The sequence below is a fragment of the Hylobates moloch genome, unplaced genomic scaffold, assembly GCF_009828535.3.
Source record: "Hylobates moloch isolate HMO894 unplaced genomic scaffold, HMol_V3 SCAFFOLD_2, whole genome shotgun sequence".
Lineage (NCBI taxonomy): Eukaryota > Metazoa > Chordata > Mammalia > Primates > Hylobatidae > Hylobates > Hylobates moloch.
In genome coordinates, this window is record NW_026652277.1 from 55,868,904 (window position 1) to 55,894,060 (window position 25,157).

The 25,157-nt window shown below is 40.8% G+C and overlaps 1 protein-coding gene across 3 annotated transcripts in view; it reads right to left on the minus strand.

Moving 5' to 3' along the window:
* The window catches only part of SHROOM3 (shroom family member 3), a 91,958-nt gene that overhangs the window by 52,231 nt on the left and 14,570 nt on the right, over window positions 1–25,157 (minus strand). Inside the window, exon 2 of one of the 3 annotated variants that reach the window (XM_032149584.2) lies at window positions 18,774–18,905. The exons of 1 other annotated variant lie outside the window; for it this stretch is intronic. Coding sequence is in view for 1 of the 2 variants with exons in the window: in XM_032149578.2 (XP_032005469.1) it covers window positions 12,636–12,715 (80 nt within the window). In the remaining variant the exon portion in view is untranslated. Of the gene's footprint in view, window positions 1–12,635; window positions 12,717–18,773; window positions 18,906–25,157 lie in introns of those variants that run through there. One more of the 3 variants, XM_032149578.2, reaches the window with a different exon arrangement.

Genomic DNA, 25,157 nt, shown 5'->3' on the forward strand with positions numbered 1-25,157 from the left:
AAAATCAAGACATGAACAGCAGAAGCCAATATATGACAATTTGTTTGCCTCCTTGTCCCCATATGTATTAGTTCATTCTCACGCTGCTGATAAAGACATACCTGAGACTGGGCAATTTACAAAAGAAAGAGGTTTAATGGACTCGCACTTCCACATGGCTGGGGAGAGGCCTCATAATCATGGCAGAAGGCAAGGAGCAGCAAGTCACATCTTACATGGAAGGAAGCAGGCAGAGAGAGAGCATTTGCAGGGGGAACTCCTCTTTTTTAAACCTAGATCTCATGACACTTATTCACTATCATGAGAACAGCATGGGAAAGACTTGCCTTCATCATTGAATTACCTCCCACCGGGTCCCTCCCACAACACGTGGGAATTAAAGATGAGACTTTGCTGGGGACACAGCCAAACCATATCACCATACCTCTCTAATCTTCAATAACAGGTCCCATGTAACCACTAAACCTTGAAGTTCAGCACTGCTGCCCAGATTGGAGTGCAGTGGCGCAATCTTGGCTCACTGCAACCTCTGCCTCCCGGGTTCAAGTGATTCTCATACCTCAGCATCCTGAGTAGGAGGCTGGGACTACAGGGACATGCCACCATGACTGGCTAATTTTTTTTTTTGTATTTTTTTTGGTAGAGACAGGGTTTCACCATGTTGGCCAGCCTGGTCTCAAACTCCTGGCCTCAAGTGATCCGCCTGCCTTGGCCTTCTAAAGTTGAATCAACCTTTTTTTTTTTTAGATGGAGTCTTGCTCTATTGCCCAGGCTGGAGTGCAGTGGCACGATCTTGGCTCACTGCAACCTCCACCTCCTGGGTTCAAGCAGTTCTGCCTCAGCCTCCCGAGTAGCTGGGATTACAGGCTGTGCCACCACACCTGGCTAATTTTTTGTATTTTTAGTAGAGACGGGGTTTCACCATATTGGGCAGGCTGGTCTTGAACTCCTGACCTTGTGATCTGCCCACCTTGGCCTCCCAAGGTGCTGGAATTACAGGCATGAGCCACTGTGCCCGGCCGAATCAACCTTTTTCTCAGCGCAGGTAGGCAGGGAGCCTGAGGGTTCATGGCTCAGCATCTTAGCAGTTCAGCATTCTTGCTGCTAGTCCTTCTCTAATTTTGGACACCAAAGTCCCCAGAAACTAGGCTGCTGCATCTTCAACCAGTTCCTTGAAGGTAGGCTGCCTCACTGACTTAGATTCCTGGTTTATCACCTTGTTCCATCCAATTATTAGAAATCCTTCCTAGTGCTCTAAACCCATCAGGGGCTGGCTCAAATCACACAGCTAGTAAGTCTGGGAGTAAGAGTTTAAACCCAGTTATATATGACTTCAGGTACTCAACAAATGCCACTGCTTAATCACATAGCAAAAGCCCAGCCTTGATGAAAAAATAAAGTCTCTTTTGCATGAGATACCTAGAGGCATTTCATGTATGTATCATTTTAGACCCCAGTGGCCCAAAATACATTCGGAGAGAGAAGAGAAAGAACAAACTGTCATCTTCCTACTGCTCATTCCCACTACTTAGTGAAGGGAGTTGGCAGAATCACCCTCAGTAGTAGAAACTAGCCCCGGGACTAGGTATTGGCCTTGAGAAGCCAATGGACACCAACGGACCGTGACCTCAGACCAGCACCACGTGACACTAAGAATGGCTCTTCAGTGGCTTCATCACCCAACAGTATCTGTCCATGCCTAGCTAGAAGCCGAGAAGATTTTCCCACCCAAGAGAAATAGAAAGTGGTAAATTCCACAGGCTCCACAGGAAAAAAGATGTCTTCCTGTCAAGGAGATGAGGTGTGAGACAATGTTTACTGATAACTTCAGGGGTTCCAGATAGGCCCTCCAGTTTGCTTGTGCCTATAAGCTGAGTTACTTGGGAGGCTGAGGCAGGGGGCTCAATTTTTTTTTTTTTTTAATTAGCTGGGTGTGGTGGCATCCACCTGTAGTCCCCACTGCTCAGAGGCTGAAGCAGGAGAATCACTTGAACTCAGGAGTTTGAAGCTGTAGTGAGCAATGACTGTGTGCCACTGCACTCCAGCTTCCAGAGAGACAGTCTCTTAAATTTTTTTTTTTTTTTTTTTTTAGATGGAGGGGATGGGAGTGGAGGGAGAGAAGAGGAAATGAGCAGGATGCTGATGGCTCATTCTGGGGCATGCGAATGAGTGCTCATGGGACTTTCAGTGGAGAGGTGTGGCAGGGAGAGGGACTAGAGGACTGAGGGCTGGGCTGCATATAGAAATTTACCAGTCACAAAACACAGGGCCTTTGAGAGAAGATAAGTGACTTGGGGAGAATGAACAGGGAGACAAAGGAAATGGTTTAAGGATGAGTCTCTGAGAATGATCAAAATTTAGGGGAGAGGGAGCCTGCGAAAAAGCCCAAGAGGAGCTACCACAGAAGGAGGAGGAAAACAGGTTAAGTATGGGAGTCTCACAGATTTCTAGTGGGGAGAGTGAGGAAGAGGAGGAAACTGTCAACCACTGCAATGCTATAAAGAGGTTAGTGTGATGAGGGTAGATGCATGGCCACTGGATTTCGCACCTAGCAAGTCCTTGCAATGGCATGATTTAGGATGGGGCTAAAGGTGAACAAGGGATAAGACAGAGGCAGTATGGGCAGATGATTCCTTCAAAAACCTGTTTCTAAAGGGGAGAAGAGGGTGGTAGCTAGAAGACTGGAGGGATCCAGGGAGTGAAAAGGTTTTGTTCCTGCTGTTTTTATTTTAAAGGAGAAGTTCAAGCAAGTGTCTATAAGGCAGAGAGCGTGCACAGGCCCATCTGAAGACACAGGACACAGGAGGAGGACTCCTTAAAGACTCAGGAGGAGGTAGGAAGGGATGGGATTCAAACGCTCAGGTGATGGGTATGAGCTTATGGAGGAGGAAAGCCAGTGCTGTTGAGATAGAAGAAAGGCGGATGCTGGCAAATGTGAAAGCAAGTAGGTGGCACAAAAAGTTGAGGGGACCTCGTACCCAATGTCCTCTGTTTTCATGATGAACCTAACCTGGAAGAGGGAGAAGTGAGGGAGGTGACACACGGGATCGGGCTCCAGGGACGTGGTGCATGAGGACTAGAAGAATTGAAACTGATAGTTAAAAATATTTAATTGTCCTTATCTCATCACTATACATCATTTGTATTGAAACATCGTTATGTACCCCATAAATATGTACAATTAAATGTCAATTTAAGAAAATAAAAAATTAAGCAAATTTTAAAGAGATATTTTAAAGAAATAATGACTAAGATATTGTCTCTGCCTTTAAGCAGCTTACATTCTGCAGGAAAGACCAAATGAAATAATTCCTACAGTACAGATAAAATAAGTGCTTTAGAAAGTAGGCCCAATACCTGCAATACAAAGACAGCAAAGTCAACTTTGGAGCTTTTTCTTTGGAGGAGGTTGGAGAGGTAACTTTATGTGCCCTGGGTAGAGTATCAGGTTTCATCACAGTTCTAATAGATTAAGAACAAGATGACAAGATGATTTTGGCGGTGAGGGGGGAGGGGAAGGCAAATCAAAAGGCCCTGAAAAAAACAAAAACACGAGAAAAAAAAAAATACTTTTCTTTTAGATGCAGAACATATGTTGGGAGAGGGCTTCTGAGATAAATCTTTGTTTTATAAGATTCTTCCATACCATACAGATAGGAGTTAAGTGATGAAATAAGGGAAGAATTGAAAACGATGACCAAAAATAGCCCACCAGTGTATCAGTACAACCTGAATGAAGGCCAGTTTGACAACATCTAGCAAATGATTTTTAAAATAATATTATTTTAAAACATTAAAACATACCATCAAAAGATTGGAAGACAACCTAAATGCCCATTAGCAGCAGACTAGTTAACTCAGTGTGGTATATCCATATAATGGCTGTTAAACAGGATGAAGTATCTCTATACATACTGATATGGAAATATCTCCAAATATATTGTTACACTAGTAAGATGCAGAATTACATGTACAGTCTGCTACAGTATGTGGGGAAAAACATAATCACATGTATGTATATTAATGTAAAGAGTATTTTTGGAAGGACACTTAAGAAACTAGATACAATGACTGCCTCTGGGAAGGAAAACTTATTTTCACTGTATTTCATTTTGTAACTTTTCAAATTTTATACTATACGCATGTATTACCTATTGAAAAGCAAAGTATTTTTAAAATAGTCTCTCATTTTGAAAATATAATTCGCTGTAGCTTGAGAGTTAAAAAAAATTAAACAGCTATTTACTGACTTTTTCAATGATGTGAAGCATTTAATAAGCATTCCTAAAGAGCATGGCATACTAATTTTACATTTTGGGATCACTTTAATATTTAAGAACATAAAGAAATATTTTCCTAAAGTACATCACATCATGAGCATATCAGTAAGTCAGAAGATGGTTTAATTTTAAAATTTAGCAAACTAAGTTTTGTGTGTGGGTGTAATTCAAACAAAGCCCTTTTGTTGCATTCCTAACCACAAACAAGGAAGCTTAACTGCGTGGGATGGGTAGGCTGATGAAACTGGAATTCGCAAGTGACATGATGTCCTTCTTAGATGATTTTGCCCTAACACAGAGAGATTCGAGAATGCAAAACAAGTTTCTGAGAAATCTACAGTAAGTTCAGTATTTTAAGCAGTATTCACTCATCACCTATGTGCCTTCGACCTTGTTAAATTATAGTTGGAGCTCTGCAACGTCAAGGAAGGCCTAAGAGTTTATAATCTTGCTGGGGAGGCTCAGATGCAAGAAAAACTATTAAAGTCAGAGCATCATTCATTCACTCAAAAAATATTTGAGTGCCTACTGAATGCCAACCACCATTCTAGGTACTTGACGAGTATTTTCTCACTTAGCCTTTATATTATCTTTATGATACAGGACTATTAATGACGAAAGTGAGGTAAATACAGAATAAACAATGTGTTCACTGTCACAAATGTAGTGAGCAGCACAGCTACTAAACCCAGGCATCTGTCTCCAGAGCCTGTGCTTTTAATTTGCAAGTAAGGAGCACTGTGCAATGAGGTGGGAGAGGCAGAGGAGGGAGACGGAGTAAGCAAATCAAACAAGATATTCTCATATAGTTATAAGGGTTCTGAAGGAAATAAAACTGGGTAATGTGAGAGTGTGATGGAAAGTCCCCGTTTAAGTCAGAGACAGCCTCTATGAGCGAGTGACATTCAAACCAAGACCTAAATGATAAGAAATAATTAACCATGCAAAGAGCTGGGAGAAGAATATATAGCTCCAAAGGAAAAATGAATGCAAAATCCTTGAGAGGAGGAATGAGTTTGGGTTTTTAAAGAATACAACAGAGTATAGCCAGAGCCTTGTGAGTGAAGAGCAGATGGTATAAAATTCAGATCATATTGGGCCACCAAGGCTGTAGAGGCATTTTGGATACAAGCACCTAAAAGCTCACATGAATGGGGTCTGAAGTCAGCCAGAAGGCTTAGTAGTACAGTGGGGCTTCAGACGACCTTGAAAGATTGGTATGCTTTGGATAAATGGAGAAAGTGACGACTATAAATTGGAAAGTAAAAAATTCTAAAAACTAATTTTTTTGTTGATGCTGTCCTTTAATGAACTGTCATGACAGATGTTGCATGGGCTCTTTTTTGGCTCAGTGTTATAAAACTCTGCCAGTTATCAACTGGACCTAAGTCAAGTGTATAAGAATACAAAATATACTCAGACTACCAGCACCACAAAATAAAAGTTACCATATTTCTTATACCCCTTACTAACCCATCAATCTGTCCATCCATTATTGTTTAGTGCGCAATACTATGAGACAAAGTCCATCATAACAAAGTTCTAATCGAACACCCCCATACCCTCCAAAAAAGAAACAAAATACATCAATATATTCTGCAAATTAGGTCTATTAAATTACAATTTCAAATATTTGAATTGTAGATCTTTATCATATTCTTATTGAACACTGCTTAGCTGGGGATAAAGCATTGGGTTTTTTTAGCTTTTATTTTAGGTTCAGGGGTACATGTGCAGGTTTGTTATATAGGTAAGCTTGTGTCATGGACTGCGGGTGTTGTATAGATTATTCCATCACCCAGGCACTAAGCCTAGTACCCAATAGTTATGTTTTCTGATCTTCTCTCTCCTCCCACCCTTCACCCTCAAGTAGGCCCCAGTGTGTGTTGTTCCCTTCTATGTGTCCATGTGTTCTCATCATTTAGCTCCCACTTATGAGAACATGCAGAATTTGGTCTTCTGTTCCTGCATCAGTTTGCTAAGGATAATGGCCTCCAGCTCCATCCTTGTTCCTGCAAAACACATGATCTCATTCTTTTTTATGGCTGCATAGTATTCCATGGTGTATAGGTAGCACATTTTCTTTATCCAATCTGTCATTGATGGCTCTTTAGGATGATTCCATGTCTTTGCTGTTGTGAATAGTAAAGCATTGTTTTTAAAGATTCTTTTTACATGCCACTGCTGTTTTTCCCCTTTTTCCTCATGTATTTTTAAAATTATGAAACCTTTTTTTGAGACAGGGTCTCACTCTGTCACCCAAGCTGGAGTGCAGTGGCATGATCATAGCTTACTGCAGCCTTGAACTCCTGGGCTCAAACAATCCTCCCACCACAGCCTCCTAAGTAGCTAGGACTATAGCACGTACCCCTGTGCCTAGCTTATGAAACATTTTAAACATATATAAATGTATCTGGATTAATATAAATAACCACGTATGCATCATCGAAATTTATAAAGTCTTCATATTTTCCCCATATTTACTTCTGGTATTCCTCCTCCACCACACCCATTTCTCTTGCCCCTACAAGCTAACCACTGTAATGAATTTCTCATGTATCTTTTCCAGTGTTCTGTTATGCAAATACAGGCAAACATGAACATATAATCTCATTTCACTCCTTTCCCAAAAGAAACTTCATGGCCTGTTCTATCCCTTGCTTTTGGTACTCAACAATACATATTCAGCTGGGCATGGTGGCTCACACCTGTAGTCCCAGCTACTTGAAAGTCTGAGGTGGTAGAATTGCTTGAGCTCAGGAGTTTGTCATCAGCCAGGGCAAAACTGAGACCCCCCTTCTCAGATAAAAGCCCTCAAACATATTGAAGATCATTCTATATCAGTATTTACAGAGCTTCCTTATACCTTTATTTCCTTTCAGCTACCTAGTACTCCACTGTATGCATGTATTTGTTTAACCAGACCCCTTTTGTAGACACTTTTTCATGTCTAGTCTTTTGCTATTACAAATAATGCTGCAATGAATAACCGTGTCCATATGTTTTCTTTTTTTCTTTTTCTTTTTTTTTTTTTTTTTTGAGACGGAGTCTTGCTCTGTTGCCCAGGCTGGAGTGCAGTGGCGCGACATCTGCTCACTGCAAGCTCCGCCTCCCAGGTTCACGCCATTCTCCTGCCTCAGCCTCCCGAGTAGCTGGGACTACAGGTGCCCGCCACTACGCCCGGCTAATTTTTTTGTATTTTTAGTAGAGACGGGGTTTCACCGCGTTAGACAGGATGGTCTCGATCTCCTGACCTTGTGATCCGCCTGCCTCGGCCTCCCAAAGTGCTGAGATTACAGGCGTGAGTCACCGCGCCCGGCCTATAATGTTTTCTATGTATGTTGAAATGTCCGCAGAAATTCTTAAAAGTGGAATTGCTGGCTCAAAGGGTAAATGCACTTACAATTCTGATAATTACTGCTAAATTGCCCCCTTTCACATTTTAAAAAGGAAATAAACTCAATATGAACAATTAAATGTCACTGTAGAAATAATTCGGGGGGAGGCCGGGTGTGGTGACTCAGGCCTGTAATCTCAGCACTTTTGGGCGGCCGAGGTGGGCGGATCACGAGGTCAGGAGTTCGAGACCAGCCTGACCAACATGGTGAAACCCCGTCTCTAGTAAAAATACAAAAATTAGCGGGGTGTGGTGGCACATGCCTGTAATCCCAGCTACTCAGAAGGCTGAGGCAGGAGAATCGCTTGACTCCGGGAGGCAGAGGTTACGGTGAGCCGAAATTGCGCCACTGCACTCCAGCCTGGGCAACAGGGTGAGACTCCATCTCAAAAAAAAAAAAAAAAAAAAAAAAAGAAAGAAAGAAAGAATTCAGGGAGAGATTATATCTTCTTTAGTATAGTATAATAGATGATATATATTTGAAGCATTTCCTGTTTATAGGAAAATGATAGGCCCCAAATACTAATGATAAAAACATATAGCAATGGAAAACTGGGACCAAGTCAAACAACACTGAGCTGCACTCATAACATTGTTTCATTCATAGATCCAGATGGTGTCGAGATGTTTATAATATGTTCACAGAAGACAGAAAAGGTCTCAAGAATTTTTAAGAGTTGAAACAAACAAGAATCTTTCAAAACACGAAAAAAGGTGGCCATTGTCCTTCAACACTCCATTAGCAAAGACATTATTTTTGAGAAATTCTTTAGCCCTCGACAGCATCCCTAACCCCTTGTTTCATTTCTTTTCTTTTTTTTTTTTTTTGTTTTTGAGACAGAGTCTTGCTCTGTCACCGAGGCTGGAGTGCAATGGTGCGATCTCGGCTCACTGCAACCTCTGCCTCCCGGGTTCAAGCGATTCTCCTGCCTCAACCTCCTGAGTAGCTGGGATTACAGGCGTGCGCCACCACGCTCAGCTAATTTTTGTATTTTTAGTAGAGATGGGGTTTCACCATGTTGGTCAGGCTGGTCTTGAACTCTGACTTCATGATCTGCCCGCCTTGACCTCCCAAAGTGCTGGGATTACAGACCTGAGCCACCGCACCCGGCCAACTCCTTGTTTCTATAACTACTTCCAGGTTCCTCAAGGCTATCCCTCAGACCTTTTGAATTCACAAAAAAAACAAAAACAAAAACAAAAAAACTAAGAAACACTTTTCCAAGGCTTTTCATAATTGCCTTATTAATATCTGTGTCTTTAAAAAGTGGTTCAGTAGGTAGAAAGGTATGCATTAGGTAATACCATCTCATGGCAACACACAGTCCCTTCTGGAAAGAAAAGTTCTTTTTAAATGTCACATCCTGATAATATGTCCTGGGGACTTTTGACTTTGACAGCTGAATCACCAGTAAATGTGAAGTCTGCAAATATGCAGACATAACACTGTAACACCAAAACTGGCATAAAAGATATAGCCCTTTTTCTTGTATCCTACTTTACTCCATTCTACCATGCCTGTCCCAATATCCCCTTCGCTACTAGTCATCTCCTCCCCATCCTCCATTCTGAAACAGTTTTTGAAGATTAAATTTCATTGATTACTGCATGAAAACACTACTATAAAAGAGAGGGACTAGCAATAGGGGTGGGTGTTTTTCATTCAATTGCAGGGGGGTAATAAGTTGAAATGTTCTTTTTCCCAATATTCCCCTCTTTATATTCCCTTTGTCAGCAATGACACACACAGAGAATCAGAATAGTCAACTCTCCTTCCTACATGTCAACAGCTGCATAAAAATCAAGCAGAATTTGATGCAAACATTGTAATATCTATGATGTGTAATAGCATCTGTCTTTGCATTTTATTAACTTACAAACTCAATTACAAAAGAATAGCATAGCATAAATAGAATAGCACAACTTCTAATTACCAATAAATAATTCTTGTTTCTCAACTCTCATTTGGTACTGGGCATTTTATTTGTTGGAGGAAGGAAGGATGGTTTCTACAAATTTCTCCAGATATCAGATATTATGATTTTAGAATTTTCTTCCATACTGTTTCTCTGTGCCATAGCACATGTTGCTAAAACTTAGGAGAAATCACTTCCATGGTGGTGTGTTATTTTCCACAGACAGGCACATGCAAACACCCCCAAGACTGTCATGGATCTCAGAGAGGCTCAGATAGCTGCAGAGGGCTAGAAATATTGTGTGTGCCCCTCAATTACTATTGCTTTTTAGGGAGAAGATGTCTGGGAGCTTTCCCAGAGGACTCCTGCTGGCAGACAAATGAGGAGCAGCTCAGCAGGGTGCAGTAAAAGGTGTACAGCTTCTCCCCTCTATCCAGCAGATGGTGAGGCTGAGTGCCCGGAGAAGGCTACCCCTAAGCAGGAAACCTTCCTCCTTAATAAGAAACCCATAAAAGATTGCCTTCGAGAGTTTAAAGGAGTCCAAATACCAACCAACATATTTCAAAATTAAGCTAATTTTTATACAAGGCCAAAGAATAAATTAAATTGCACTTGTCAAAACAAATGAAGAAAGGGTTGTGTTTTTTGCATTTGTGTCTGTGAGGCAGAAGCCTTACCTTTTGGTGGTGATTTATTCTAAACACCACTCCATTAAACAAAAACAAATCCCTCCCAAACCTCTAACACCAAACAAACTGAATTCTCTTTTGGAGTAAGTCTGATGCCTTGTGTTATGTTTTTCACTTCTCGATTTCACTGTCTTCCTCTTCATTTAAAGGAAAAGGCCACAAGTAAGAAATTAAAGGCAATAAGAAAACAAAGAAAAAGACAGAAGGCATTAATTTTAGTTAAAAATGTTAAATAATGCTCAAAAGAATCTATATGTTCAACTCATACTGGCAAAGAAACTTCATTCAAATAAAGTTTCCAAATGTTACTGGAACTGAAATAAAAAGAATAGTGAAGGTTTGAAGGCAGAGCAGCTGAAAATGTAAAAGACTTTAACACTTGCTCCAGCTCAATTCCTACCTACCAATATTTCCACAATAAATTTTATAATAGAGAAGAATTTAACTACCACCACTCACACAGAAGCTGACACTTGGGGAGAATAAAAATCAGAAGAACGTTCTCTGTTACTCACTTTCAGATGAAAGAATGCCAAATAAAACTGGAAAAACCAGCCCTGTAATCTCTCTATATATAGATGGGCAAATTTTATAATATAAGCAGTTTATATTGTCTTTTTTATCTTTTACATGGTGTAATAATAAAATGAATGACTATAATAATAAAATAAATACTCAAGTCAGCTAGAGAGCTAGAACATTACCATGACTGTTGCATCCACCTGTTTTTTTTCCATGTCCTATTTTAAGTAAAGGCATCTCTAGAAGCAAGAGCTGGCATTTAGCATAATTCTGCAGGAAAATTTCAAATCAAGATTATGTATGGATAAAAGTTGAATTTGAATTATAAGAGAAAATATAATGAAGTATTTAAATCTTCAATTGTGATGGAGTTAAATAATGTACAATTGGCAATCTCAATCAATACTTCTTTTCATATATGACTATAATCTCAAAGTTGAATGAGAAGACTGTACCTTTTCTTTGAAAGTTAGAATATACACATAGGTTCCTTTTGTCTTCTTTTTTTAAAAAATAGACTTAAAAAAAATTTTTTTTTAGAGCAGTTTTATGTTCACATCAAAGCTGAGTGGAAGGTACAGAGATTTCCTTTCCCACACCCCCGCCCCACACATGCATGCTGGACAGGGCCGAGGAAAGAATCTTTGTGCCTGAGGATATCTGAATAAAAAACCTTTAAAACTGAAAGGCAAGGAGAAAAAAAGACAGAAAATTCCAGAACAGAATATCCAAGAACTGAGAGACAACTACAAAAGGTGTAACATACACGTAATGGAAATACCAGAATGAAAAGAAAGAGGGAAAGGAAGAAAAGAAATTCTTGAAACAATAATGACTGAGAATCTCCCCAGATTAATGTCAGACACCAAACCACAGATCCAGGAAGCTCCAAGAACATGAAGCAAGATAAATACCAGGAAAACTACACCTAGGTATGTCAGTTTCAAACTACAGAAAACCAAAGATAACGCCAAACAGCCTGAAAGAAGCCAGATGGGAAAAACACCTCACCTATAGGGGAGCAGAGACGAGAATTACATCTGACTTCTCCTCAGAAACCATGCAAGCAGGAAGAGAGTGGAGTAAAAGATTGAAAGTGTTGAAAGGAAAAACAAACAAACAAAAAACACCAACATAGATTCTAGATCCTGTGAAATTATTCTTCAAAAGTGTTGAAAGAAGTAAAGTCTTTCTCAGGTAAACAAAAATTGAGGGAATTTGTTGCCAATAGACTTGCCTTGTAAGAAATATTAAAAGTTCTTTAGAGAAAAGGAAAATGATCTAGATCAGAAACTTAGATCTACGTAAAAAAAGGAAGAGCATCAAAGAAGGAATAAGTGAAAGTCAAATAAAATAAAAACTTCCCTTTCTTTATACAAGTGTTGGCAATGAGAATAGAGAACCTGGCTACTAGTACATAGGTATATAACCATTCCCATAAGAAACAGCAATGGTTACTCTGAAATTCCCCAGGGAAATGAGGAAGCAAAACCGTGAAGTACACAGCACAAAGCACTTGTTAATTTGAATGGGATAAAAACCCAGTCAAGATACACACATCATAAAAAATAGGGCGACTGTATTTATACATAGGAGAACGAGAATTCCCGAACAGAAATATTAATAGTACACCAAATCATGTGAGATATTCAAATAATGAGAATATTCATAACAATTTGGAGAAACAGGCTTAAACTTAACAGGCAGTTGGTTATTTTTATTTATAAACAGATATAGCACAACATCAAAAAGACAGCTGTTAAAGGCTTGTCAGTGGACGATCCTGCAATGAAAGATTCTGAATCGCATTCTAACATAATACTGAACTTACCTTGTGGCAAACAGAAACATCCCAGATAGCAGCCCTCTGGCCAACTGGATGTCATATTCAGGCGTGGAATAAAAAGCCATTCTGCCCTGCTACTGCTCTTTCTGCTCCCCACAGCGTGGTATAAGCCTCACAAGTACATGTGCCTCCAGTTGGACGGCCTGAATCGCCTTGAACTTGCCCAGCTCAGCGCAAGTGGGAGGGACTTTCAATGCCAGTCCCCTCTGTAAATTGGCCAATTAAAATTCAATTCCTGCTCTGTAAGAGGGAAGAAGAGAAGGTGACCCTTAATGACTCCCTGAGAAGAGCTGGCATCTTGAACAATAGCCTATAGCTTAGAAATGCTGGAATTCTATTTTTGTGGGCAAGAGGAGGAGGGAAGCAAGGAAAATCATCTGATGATAGAATGCATCAAACTGAAATCAGGGAGTCCCCTTAAATGATCTTCTCTGCTAAACACATGCCCTCCTCCATATGCAAAAATGCCACTGTCTACAAAAGTGCTAATTGCTTTAAGCCTCCCATAGTTAGGGAGTCAACTGAAGCAGTGGTTCTATAACAACATCTCACTGCATCTTCCTAAGGTGTACTGTCATGAAAACACTAAGCCAGCAGCACAGGGACAGAACTCCCTGCCGAGGGACAGCACCACAGAACTAACCTTGCTGTTCAATTGAGAATGAATTAGAGGAGTCAGATTCTGAGCTCCTATTATCCATTCATCTTGATTTACTTTATGAAGCATGGTGATCTGAGATCCCCATATAAGGGTAAATGCTTAACAATTACATCAGACTATTTTTATAATGACTTGTGGGAGAAGGTGAGGAAGGAATGAGAAGTTTATGGAGAAAAGCATCGGCTTGGAAAATCTTCAGTTTCAAGCTAGAACATTTTGTCTCCCTTACCGACTCATTACCCTAGCCCAAGGCTTTATAGATTTTAGAGAGAAGTTTCTGCCAAGATAAGTTAGATCATAAGAATTCCTATTGATAGATAAGAGAGAATGCAGGGATCTAAGCAGGAAAGGAAGGGTGGGATTGGATCTGTGAGAATATTAAGCCCTGGACCGCTAAAAGTGTCTCTCTCTGTTTAACTTGGTTGTTTCACTGGCTCCTATATATACCTGGGAATTGAGCTTCTGCCTTTTCTTTTTTCTTACAGATAAGTGAGAAGATCCTTCCTGGCTATTTTCCCCACAATGAATGAGCTATGAATATATATATATATATATACCTGTTACTCATGGACTTGGAACTAGCTCATGAGGTGACCCCAGCACTTTCCAATTCCAAAATCAGTATAGGCCTCTGTGACATGTCACAAATTAGAACTGCTCAATGCCCACCACCAACCTCCCACTTCAACATTTATAAGACTCCTAAGAAGATGACAGCACATCATGGTCTGCAGTCTTTTGTGTAAGGACAAGGCATCACTACCTCATCCTTTTCCACATTTCCAAACAGGACTTAGACCAGAGCCAGCTCAAAAGAGCTCTTGATGGCCACAACTAGATCCATTTAAGCAACAAAATAAATAACAGTAGTACTGAATTATAACCCACAGGATAAAATAAATATGAAAGAGTCCTTACTGACATGAATGAATAATGAATAAATAAGTAGAGGAGAGAAATAGGCTTTTTTTTAAAGAATTCTAATTAATAAATGTAGAAAAAATGAAATAAAGAATCAAATTTAGAACATTATAGTAATAGTTGTCACAGACAACACTGATAGATGCCAAGATCAGTGAAGAAAGTTTGAGGAGAAACAGGATATTTCCATAGCCTGAAAATTATCTTTCCAAGGTTATTTATTAATTACAAAGGGACAAATAGTAACTTTAAAATAGAAAAACCTGGCGGACTTCACCATAACCAAATAATCAAGGTTAATCATCACCAGTAATGAGACATATTGACATCATGTAACCCTTACATGAGACAGAAGAAAACATCACTTCTGTGGTATTGTCAAAAGCCATCACCTCAAAGTAACCATGAGAACACATCAGACACACCCAAATAGTAAGCATTCTACAAAATATCTGGCCAGAGCTCTTCAAAAGTGTCAAGGTCATAAAAGCCAAGGAAAGACTGAGGAAATATCACAGATCAGAGGAGAATAAGGGAACACAATGTGGGATCCTAGAACAGAAACAGGACATTAGTTTGAAAGAATGGTGAGATCTGAGTAAAGTTTATAATTTATATAAAGTTAAGTCTGTTAGCTAATAGTATTACACCAGTGCTGATTTCTTAGTTTTGGTATTTGTACCACGGTTATAAAGGGCGTTAACATTAGAGAAAGCTGGGTGACAGGTATACAGGAAATCTCTGTACTATTTTTACAACTTTTCTGTGAGTCTACAATGATTTCAAAACAAAAAAGTAAAAAGCAAAACAAACAGGATGTAGGATCTGAGTGTAACTAGATGAGAATGACTCCAATTTCCTAGGTTAGTCCCATATCAGTAACAGTTGGGTTGCAGAGAGACTTCTGGGGGACAGGAAAATTAGGAGGTACACTAACATAGGGCTTACAATTTACAGTCATGTGCCACATAATGACATTTCAGCCAACAATGGAGTGCACATTATGACGGTGGTTCCATAAGATTATAATGGAGCTGAAAAATTCCTATTGCCTGGTGAAGCTGTAGCTATCACTCACGTGGTTTTGATGCTGGCATAAACAAACCTACTGCACTGCCAGTCCTCTAAAAGTACAGAACATACAATCATGTACAGTACATAATACTTTATAATAAATGTGTGTTACTGGCTTATGTATTTACTATATTATACTTTTAATCATTATTTTAGTCTGTATTCCCACTTATTAAAAAAAAGAAGCTAACTGTGAAATAGCCTCAGGCAGGTTCTACAGGAGGTGTTCCTGAATAAGGCAGTGTTATCCCAGGAGAGTTCAGCTCCATGCACTGCCCCTGCAGACCTTCCAGAGGGACAAGACATAAAGGTAGAAGCCAGTGGTATTGATGATCCTGCTCTGTTCGGCCTAGGCTAGGGTGTGTGTTTGTGTCTCAGTTTTTAACAAAAATGTTTAAAAGGAAAAAAAATTCAATGAAAAAAAGCTTTTAGGATAAGGATATAAAAAAGAAAATATTTGTGTAGCTATACAATGTGTCTGTGTTCTAAACTAAGTGTTAATACAAAAGAGTGAAATATTTTTAGAAGTCTAAAAGTTTATAAAGTTACAGTAAGCTAATGTTAATTACTGAAGAAAAAATTTTCAATAAATTTGGAGTAGCCTCAGTGTACAGTAAGCAGTGCACAGTACCGGCCTTCATGTTCACTCACCACTCACTGGCTGACTCGCCCAGAGCAACTGCCATTCCTGCAGGCTTCCTTCATGGTGAGTGCCCTATGTAGGTGTATCCTTTTTATCTTTTACATTGTATTTCTGTCTGTGTAGACATGCAAATCCTTACCATTGTGTGACAATTGCCTACAGAATTCAGTGCAGCAACACGCTGTCCAGGTGCATAGTCTAAGAGCTACACCACAGTCTAGGCTATACCATATGGCCCAGGTGTGTAGGTCACACCATCTAGGTTTGTGTAAGTGCACTCTAGTATAGTATGTTCAGCAACAATAAAATCGCCTAATGACACATTGCTCAGAATGTATCCCTGTCATTAAGCAATACGTGACTGTATTTGTGGAGATATGACACATACATGTAAAATTCTTAGTGTATGAAGAGTAAAAATTCCAGCCGAGGGCAGGAGTGATGTCTGCACCATCTAGCTCATGACTTTTTACAAAGGAAATTGCTTGTCGCTTATGTTCTCCATACAGACATGGCGCCATCGGCCAGCTTTGACCACACCGATGAGAACAATCCCAGCTTGTTATAAAGATGATTTATTTATGTTTAGGATACTAAGTAGATATACATTTGTTTGTTCCACTCAACTTTCAGGGATTGTTTGATAAAATATTTTAATTGTTTCTAGCTCAAACCCATGTCTATGTGATTCTATTGCTGGTATTGTTAACCCCCAGTCAGTTTCTGTGATTCCCGCCTTCCCTGTCCTAATGGCCCTGCAGATATCCCCAAGTGCCTCATACCAGCAACTCAGCAGTCACTCTTTAGTTTTTCTCTCCCTTATCCTACCCTCATCTGCTATTTATTCTGCCTCCCTAAATTTATCTCAAATCTGTCTCATCTCTTGTCCCATCACCATTGATTTAGTTCAGGTCTTGATCATTTTCTTTCCAGGCTGGAGCAGAAACTCCCTAACTAGTATTTTCTGGCCTTGAGGACTTTAGCACTGACATTAGATTAGCCTATTGGGCCCTATGGACACCTCCTTGTTAAAGAGAAAATTTTGATTCTCTATATTTTAAAGATCCTAGGAGGCTAAAGGAAACAGTGATAACCTCGGAGCTTCTGCTTCTTAGGATGTCTCTGGGAGCATCCTTGCTGGCTGGATCTCTTGAGTCAGAGGTCTTGGCAAATCTCACCCTGTTGTTGGCCTGACTCTCAGACAACAGCCAGTTGGCCTCCCTAGACCTTTGGTATGTTTAAACTTCTTTTAAATTTTTTTTTTCAAATAAAGTCTAACAAAGAACCTTAAACACCCCAATACAAGTGTTGTTTTATTATATAACATTAAGAAATTCTTTTATGTATATTTGTGTATTATTGAACATGGATAGTCTAAAGATGCCAATATGGATTTGCATAAATCCAAATTATATTGTTTGTTTGAAGCTCTGTCTCCCAGGCTAGAGCACAGTGACTCAGTCATGGCTCACTGTAACCTCGACCTCCCAGGTTCAAGCAATCCTCCCACCTCAGCCTCCAGAGTACTTGGGACCACAGGTGTGTGCCACTATGCCCAGCTAATTTTTATATTTTTTGTAGAGACAGGGTTTTGCCATTTTGCCCAGGCTGGTCTTGAACCTCTGGGCTTACAGGCATGAGCCACTGAGCCCAGCCTACTTATTTATAATGCAAGTCGACATGTCTATATGAAAGAACTTCCCAAACTGAAATCAGGATAATTGGTTGCTATGATAACATTTGTTGCACTCATGACATAGTAGGCACAGCCCTAGTGCTTGACATGTATCGGCTCTTTCAGTCCTTTCAGCATCCCTAGGAGGTGGATCAGTTATTAAACTTATTTTACAGTTGGAAGTAGAGAGAGCTTCTATAACATGCCTGAGGGTCTATGGTAAGTGGCAGAATCTAGGCTTGAATTTTACGTAGTCTGACACTGCACAAACCCCATCTTACTCCCCGTTATCATACTACCTTTCATGATATCATACAGACTTCTGTGATAATGATGAGAATGATGAGGATAATTATATCCACACAGCATTATACCACCACCTAACATTTATTTTTTGTTCTCTCTGAGTGGGCTTTGTGCTGAGTGCTTTGAATACCATATCTCATTGAATCCTATAGTTGTCATATGAGGTAGGCACTGTTGTGCTGATGCTGAGGCATTGGTGTAGTGGCTGAATTTGAATCCACTGCCTCCTAGCTGAATGCTATTCTACAAGAGCAAACCTCACAGGGCTGGTGTGAGAATTTAATGAGATATCCCATGCAAAGCCAGGACACCTAGCACATGGGAAGCACTCAGGTTCATTCACTCTCAAAATCTGACCCACATGGGTAAGTAGCTACAAATCTTTGTTAGGCTTACATTGGAATCTTGGGACATTCCTCTGAGAAATTTTAAATGAAGATTAGTTCAAAGATGAATTAGTCTTGCTGTACAATTTGGCACACCGATCATTTCCAAAGTATTAAACATCAGTGTATCACTTTTAATGTTTTAAATTATAGTTTTAAAAATAATTATAAATGTATTTTTGAAATGATATTTGAATCAAACTATTTGTGGGACCCTGGAATGACCTCCCAGGAACTTTACAGTTCTTTAGAACCTTGTGCGTAAACTACCATTAATAAGATCAGTAACCTTCTAAACTCTGAGCTTCTATCTCGCCTCCTTGTTCTGCCTCTTACCTCTCTCTCAACAGCCTGTATCCTGACCATCCTTGCCCCCAACTCCTCTCCCAGCAGCTGAGTGGCTTTTCGGACTGAGTTCTTTTTCTGAACTGCCAGCACCGACTTCCGTGCCTCTTACCTGTGCTTCAGCCGAAGTTTAACCCCTCCTGACCACGCTGCTTTCCTGTGCTGGGGGCCAGAGGTGAGGTGTTCTGGGCTGACGAAGTTAGAGACACTAGTATCTGCATGGCCTGGGTCTGCGCACACATCTCTGTCAACAATAGGAAAATAAGAAGCTGAGCATGATGGTGTTCATGGACAGGAGCACAAATGAATCTTAAAAACCGAAAAAACACATGAAAATGAACCCTGGAGCCAGAGCAAAGCAGCACAGCTAAGTGCAGGGTTCTAAGCCTGCACCTAACAAAGTCCTCTGCCCTATGAAGGCGAATCCACTACTGAGTGTCACGTCTTCCTTTTTTATCTATGTTCCTGTGAAGCAATAAAGCATCATTTCCCAGTCTCAGAAAACCCAGATTTTCTAAGCAAAAAGGAAGAAAGTTATAATAACTGTTACAAAGACAAACTCCCCTGTAATTTGGTTTTGGTAATAAGGGAAAAACTGGATTCACTGAAGCAAACTGTCAAACGAGGTGGTTTGAAACCAAGCCTCTGCCACCTTGCTTCTCAAGTTCACTTTAAGGAGCGGGATCTCCAAGTGTAACAGGCCTTGCTCTGTTCAGTGGGTGGCAGCTCAGAAGCACATGCCAACTCTTGAGCTTGAGCTATTTCAGATTGTTTAGATTCCACTGCACTGGGAGGCAAGCCTTTTGTGTGTCCATTTAAATCCACCCTCCCACCCCCAGTCCCTAACACCATTCCCATAACTCTCTTCCTCCATACTCCCAGGGAGTCAGAGAAAAATTTTAAGCCCTACATGGCCAATGTGTTCTGCCATGGGAACAGGAACATTTCTTCACCTTAGGACAGTGACAGGTCATGAATTTCTAAGCATCCTGACTGTACTCTTGATGTCTCATCAGACTGTCCCCTGCATCAGGCTTTGAAGTTTTGTCATCATCTCTGTTTGTGGGGAACCAGTGGTTTATTTTCAATTTCTGTCTTCAAGGATTTTTCTAAGCCTCTGAGATCTGACTGGTGGGCCCATAAACAGAATCTGGAGAAGGTACAAATGAGGCCGTGCCTCCTCTGCACAGGCCATGGCTGAGAGGGGAAGGGATTACTGAACAGCTGTTAAGAATAAGCCCCGTCCATCTGGCCTTCTATTTCCTGGAACACAGAACGGAAGTGAAAGAGCTTTCTTTCCTAAATCCTAAGGCAAATGAAAGGATCTCTTTTTATTCTACAGCATGGGGGAGATGGCCAGGAGTCCAACAGGGAGTTTCCATTTCTAAGCTCAAGTTTTCATGTTTACCTTAGTTATGTCTAAGCACCACCACCTCCTTCTGTACATTACTTTCCTCACCGAATTTAGGGTTCTTGCCTTTGGATATATTCAATACAGTGCTAGACTTGAAGTTTGAAAATTGGTTGAGGTTATATCAATAATGAGCCGAATAAATTGGTCAAGTAAATTCTGAGTCTCAGGCTCCTCATCCACTGTAAAGTGAAACCATGAGGCAGCGTACAATGGTTAGGAGCATAGCTCTGGAGTCTGAGTCCTGGCTCTACCCACTGAGCAGCTCTGTGACTTTGTCTTCTCTGTACTTCAGTTCTGTCATCTATATAATGCATGCATAGGAACAATCAGTGACTACAAAGTAGATTGAAAGATACCTCGCCATCTAATACCTGACTGTAAAGATTCTATGAGTGTAAACAGCACACTCCAAGACCACCCACTGGTACAACCAGGGGAGGGACTTTTCCTTTCCAGGACCCCTTTAGACCCAAACTTTGTTTGTTGGGGGAAAACAATCAAGAACAGGCCTGAGCTTTCATAAAACCTTTGAAATATTTAATAACTTCCTCATTTTTTGTGTAAACCAAAGTTTTTGACTCCATTTTTTTTTTTTTTTTTTTTTTTGCACAATGTCTTGGGCACCAGAGACTGAGCTCTTTTCTCTTTCCTTTCCACTTCTCCTTCCTGGGAGATGCCTAGAGATAGAGGTCTAGGAGTGGTGGCTGTCACAGTGAAGGGCTGGCAGGAAGAGCAGGCAGAACAGAAAGAGATGGAAGCATGAGGAACATAAAATCATTCCATCGATTTAAGCATTTTCAATGCATGATTCCTTTCTATCCTAGAAAAGCAGAGACCAGCACCCCAGCACTGCCCCCAAACCATGTTGTCCTACTGCTTGTCACCTCTAGAGGACCAGCTGAAATTAGCAACTGGGTGTGAGAATCCTGAAACCCATTTTGATTCTTGTTAATTGCAACCTCCAGGCTAATCTTTGCCCCTCCTAATCTTCGCCCTCCTGCCCTGGATGGGTTGGCTCTGGATGCCAGAAAGAGCCTGGGCACCTGGGTGAGCTGTCTGGATGCACCACACAAACTAGAAATCAGGCTTGAGAGAGTGCTAGAATCACCAGCACACCAAGCACTCCTTTCCTCCCTTCAACTCTTTCTGGAATAATCTGGGCAACAAACACACATTTTAAAAATTCATTATATTCAAAAAAAAAAGAAAAAAAACCCATAGTGAACCTAGTTGGAAAATAGTCCTGGCATGAGTGCTGGGAAGCCTGTCATCCCAGAAACCAGGGCCCTGGAATTGTTTCTTTGCCCTTCCTTCCTTCTGCCTTACCTGTACATTGAACACCTTACCTGTACATTGAACTCATGCTGTCTCTAGAATGCACATTTTCTTACCCACCTCAAGTTACTACTTAGCCTCAAAACAGACTGCCATAGACAAAGTCTGCAATGTGCTTTGATCTCATCGGGGAATGGTGCCCCACTGGTGCACCAATGGTTATACATGACTCAGGCAGATTATGCCAAGTCTTTCTTAAAAAAAAAAAAAAAGTGTGCTTTCCCTTGTGCCAGATATTATTCCCACAACTTTGTTATGAAGGAGAGAATGAATGAGGGTTTAAGTCCCATTTTACAGATTGACAACCTGAGATTCAGAAAAGTTATGTAAATTTGCTCAAACCACACATGGAATCATACTCCCTTGGGACTGTCAACCACTCACTCTCCTTCCTTTCAGTTTGGCAGGTTTCAAAAATGTTCAATTTATGCCACAGATTTTGTAGGCTTTACCATTACTAACCCGGATTTGGTAGGGAATGGTGATCGTAGAGCCATTAACTAAACATATTACCAAATGAGCTCATTTTTACTTAAAAGATACTAAAAGCTACAATGTCTCACTTAAAGATAACCAATGATAAATTGTAGAAGCCTGGAAATCAATGAATCCAGTTCAAGTGAAACATATTGGGATAAACTATACACTCTCCAGGCCTATTGGGCTACTTCCAGATCCCTAAAGGTACCATCCTCTCCTGGCTTACCCGCACTCATCCTTCAGGTTTCAATTTCGACATCATTTCCTCTGCTAGCTACCCAGAGGAACTGTGGAAGTCGGGGTGAGGTGGCCCCTTGTGTGCTAGCAGTGCGGCACACTGGCTATAGATGTGCACCTCAAAGTGCAATTCACACTGGCTGCTGGTTGCCTGCTTGCTGGTCCCTCTCTTCCACAGGTCAACAAACATAAACCAGCTCAGCTTAGTGCCTGGCACAGAGAGTTGCTCAATAAATATTTGTTGAATGAATAAAGTACAGATGACCCTTGAACAACACAAGTTTGAACTACGCGAGTCCTCTTACATGCAGATTTTTTTTCAAACAACTGTATCCACCTCTCCTGTCTTCCCTTCCACCTCTTCTTCCATCTCTGCCACCCAAGACAGCAAGACCAACCCATCCTCTTACTTCTCAGCCTAGTCAACACGAAGACAATGAGAATGAAGACCTTTGTGATGATCCACTTTTGATTAATGATAGTAAATGTATTTTCTCTTCCTTATGATTTTCTTAATATAATAACATTCTTTTCCGCCGGGCGCGGTGGCTCACACCTGTAATCCTAGCACTCTGGGAGTTCAAGGTGGGTGGATCACGAGGTCAAGAGATTGAGACCAGCCTGGTCAACATGGTGAAACCCCATCTCTACTAAAAATACAAAAATTAGCTGGCGTGGTGGTATGCGCCTGTAATCCCAGCTACTCGAGAGGCTAAGGTAGGAGAATCACTTGAACCCAGGAGGTGGAGGTTGCAGTGAGCTGAGCTGGCACTACTGCACTCTAGCCTGGTGACAGAGGGAGACTCCATCTCAAAAACAAACAAAAAACAAAACAAAACAAAACAAAAAACCATTCTTTTCTCTAGCATACTTTGTTGAAAGAATACAGTACGTAATGCATATGACATACAAAATATGTTAATCAACTGTAACTCTTCCAGTCAACGGTAGGCTATTGGTAGTTAGGTTTTAGGGTAGTCAAGAGTTGTAAATGGATTTTTGACTCTAGGGGGTTAGCATCCCCAACCCCCCACCCCGTGTTGTTCAAGGGTTGACTGTACTGCTAAATGTTCAACAGATCTGCAGCCTTTCTTCCCTCCTATCTCCTTTTAACTCACAAGTTAACTTGTTGGCAAAACTAACAAGACAATTCTTGGAGCTGTTTTATGTTTATGTTTCTTGCTGTTCTCCAGTATCTGTATCTCAATATTACCATGACGAGTAATGAGCTAGGAATCAAAGCTGACCTGAGGAAGTTTAGCAGAGGCTAAAAAAATATACTGCAGTATGATCTTTCTTCTTCCAGACAGTTAAACAAGAAAGCCAGGCCAGCCACCCACATATTTCTTCTACTTCACATGATGAGGACATTCATATTTGCTCTGCCTGCCACCAGAATATATACTGACTGCTTTCTTATTTGCTTTTTGTTTTTTGTTTCATTTCGTTTTTGAGACAGGGTCTTGCTCTGTCACCCAGGCTGGAGCGCAGTGGTACAATCTTGGCTCACTGCAGCCTTGACCTCCCAGGCTCAAGTGATCCTCCCACCTCAGCCTCCCAAGTATCTGGGATCACAGGCATGCACCACCATGTCAGGCTGATTTTTAATGTTTTGTTGTTGTTGCTTGTAGAGACGGAGTCTCACTACATTGCCTGAGCTGGTCTTAAATTCCTGGGCTCAAGTGATCCACCCACCTTGGCCTCCCAAAGTGTTGGGATTACAGGCATGAGTCACCATGCCCAACCTATTTGGTATTTTAATAGTACCCATTAACTGCTTTCTGAACTGAGTTTCAGCCAATACAAGAAGAAAGCGTTCCAGATAATTCGGTTCCTTAGGGCTCTCTTGAACACTGTACGAATTAGGGAAGGCTGAGGAAACTGGAGTAAACGACAAGGAACTGAGCCAGCAGGCATGGTCTCTCTAGGTCCCTTTGCTTCCTGGTTTCTATTGAGTTTGCATTTTTCTATTTTATCCTTAAAGGGGAGGGTGAGATGGAGGAATCGTGTCTCCTTGGCATGGTCTGTTACAACCTTAGGGAAGTGCTTGGTTTTGTCTGTTACAATCAGCCATTTTCTCCTTTTTTGTTATGTTTCATCCAGGAGGGAATGCTTCCTCACTGGCTTCCCGCTTCCACTTCTGTCCCCTCCAATCCAGTGTCTACCCAGCAGCCAGTACCACCTTTCAAAAAATGTAAATGGATGATGTCATTCCTTAATGAAATCCTGTAGCTTCCCTATGCATTTTGGATAAAATCCAGGTTCCCCTACTTGGCCTGCGAGGTCTCAGGTGACATGGCTCCTGCCCCTCCTTTAAGCTTTCCCCTTACTGCATCGTGACCTCACTGGCCTTCCTTAGGCTCCCCAAACTTGCCAAGATCTTTGCTTCTTGCACATGCTGTTCTCTAAGCCTGGAATATTCTTCCCAATTCATTACTTGGCTGACCACTCCTTAGTTTCTGCTCCCAACTGGAACATCACCTCCTCAGAGACTGCCTTATCTAATGCAAATACTCTTTCCTGGCACCCGATCTTTCCTGGCACCCGATCTTTCCCTTTACTGCACTTACAACCACATGAAATTGTTCACTTGTGCATTGTCTGCTTTGTCGTCAAGACATAAGCTCAGCCAGGTCAGGGTCCACCTCTGGCTTTTCTTCAGCCTTGTTTTTTGAAACTTCTATACACCTAAGGCCTAGCACAGTGAGTAGCTCATGGTAGGCACACAATGCATATTTGCTGAATGAATCATAGGAATCGGTAAAGGAAATAATTGTAATGCATCCAAAACAAAGTTCTATGTCCTTAAATCCTTAAGGGTATTAAACTCTTCATAATATCCATTTTGGGAAATGTGGGATCTTCTTTTCTTCTAGTTACTTTCTAGAAGGAACTAGAAGTAACTGATCAAATCAGGCTCTGAGTTGATTTCTTCTTGAAAATAGAATCTGGCCCTAACTTTTGATCCATCTCATTAGTGGCAGGCTTTCTTGGGACAGATAAGAAAAGTTGGGAGTTGGGAGACTGTGG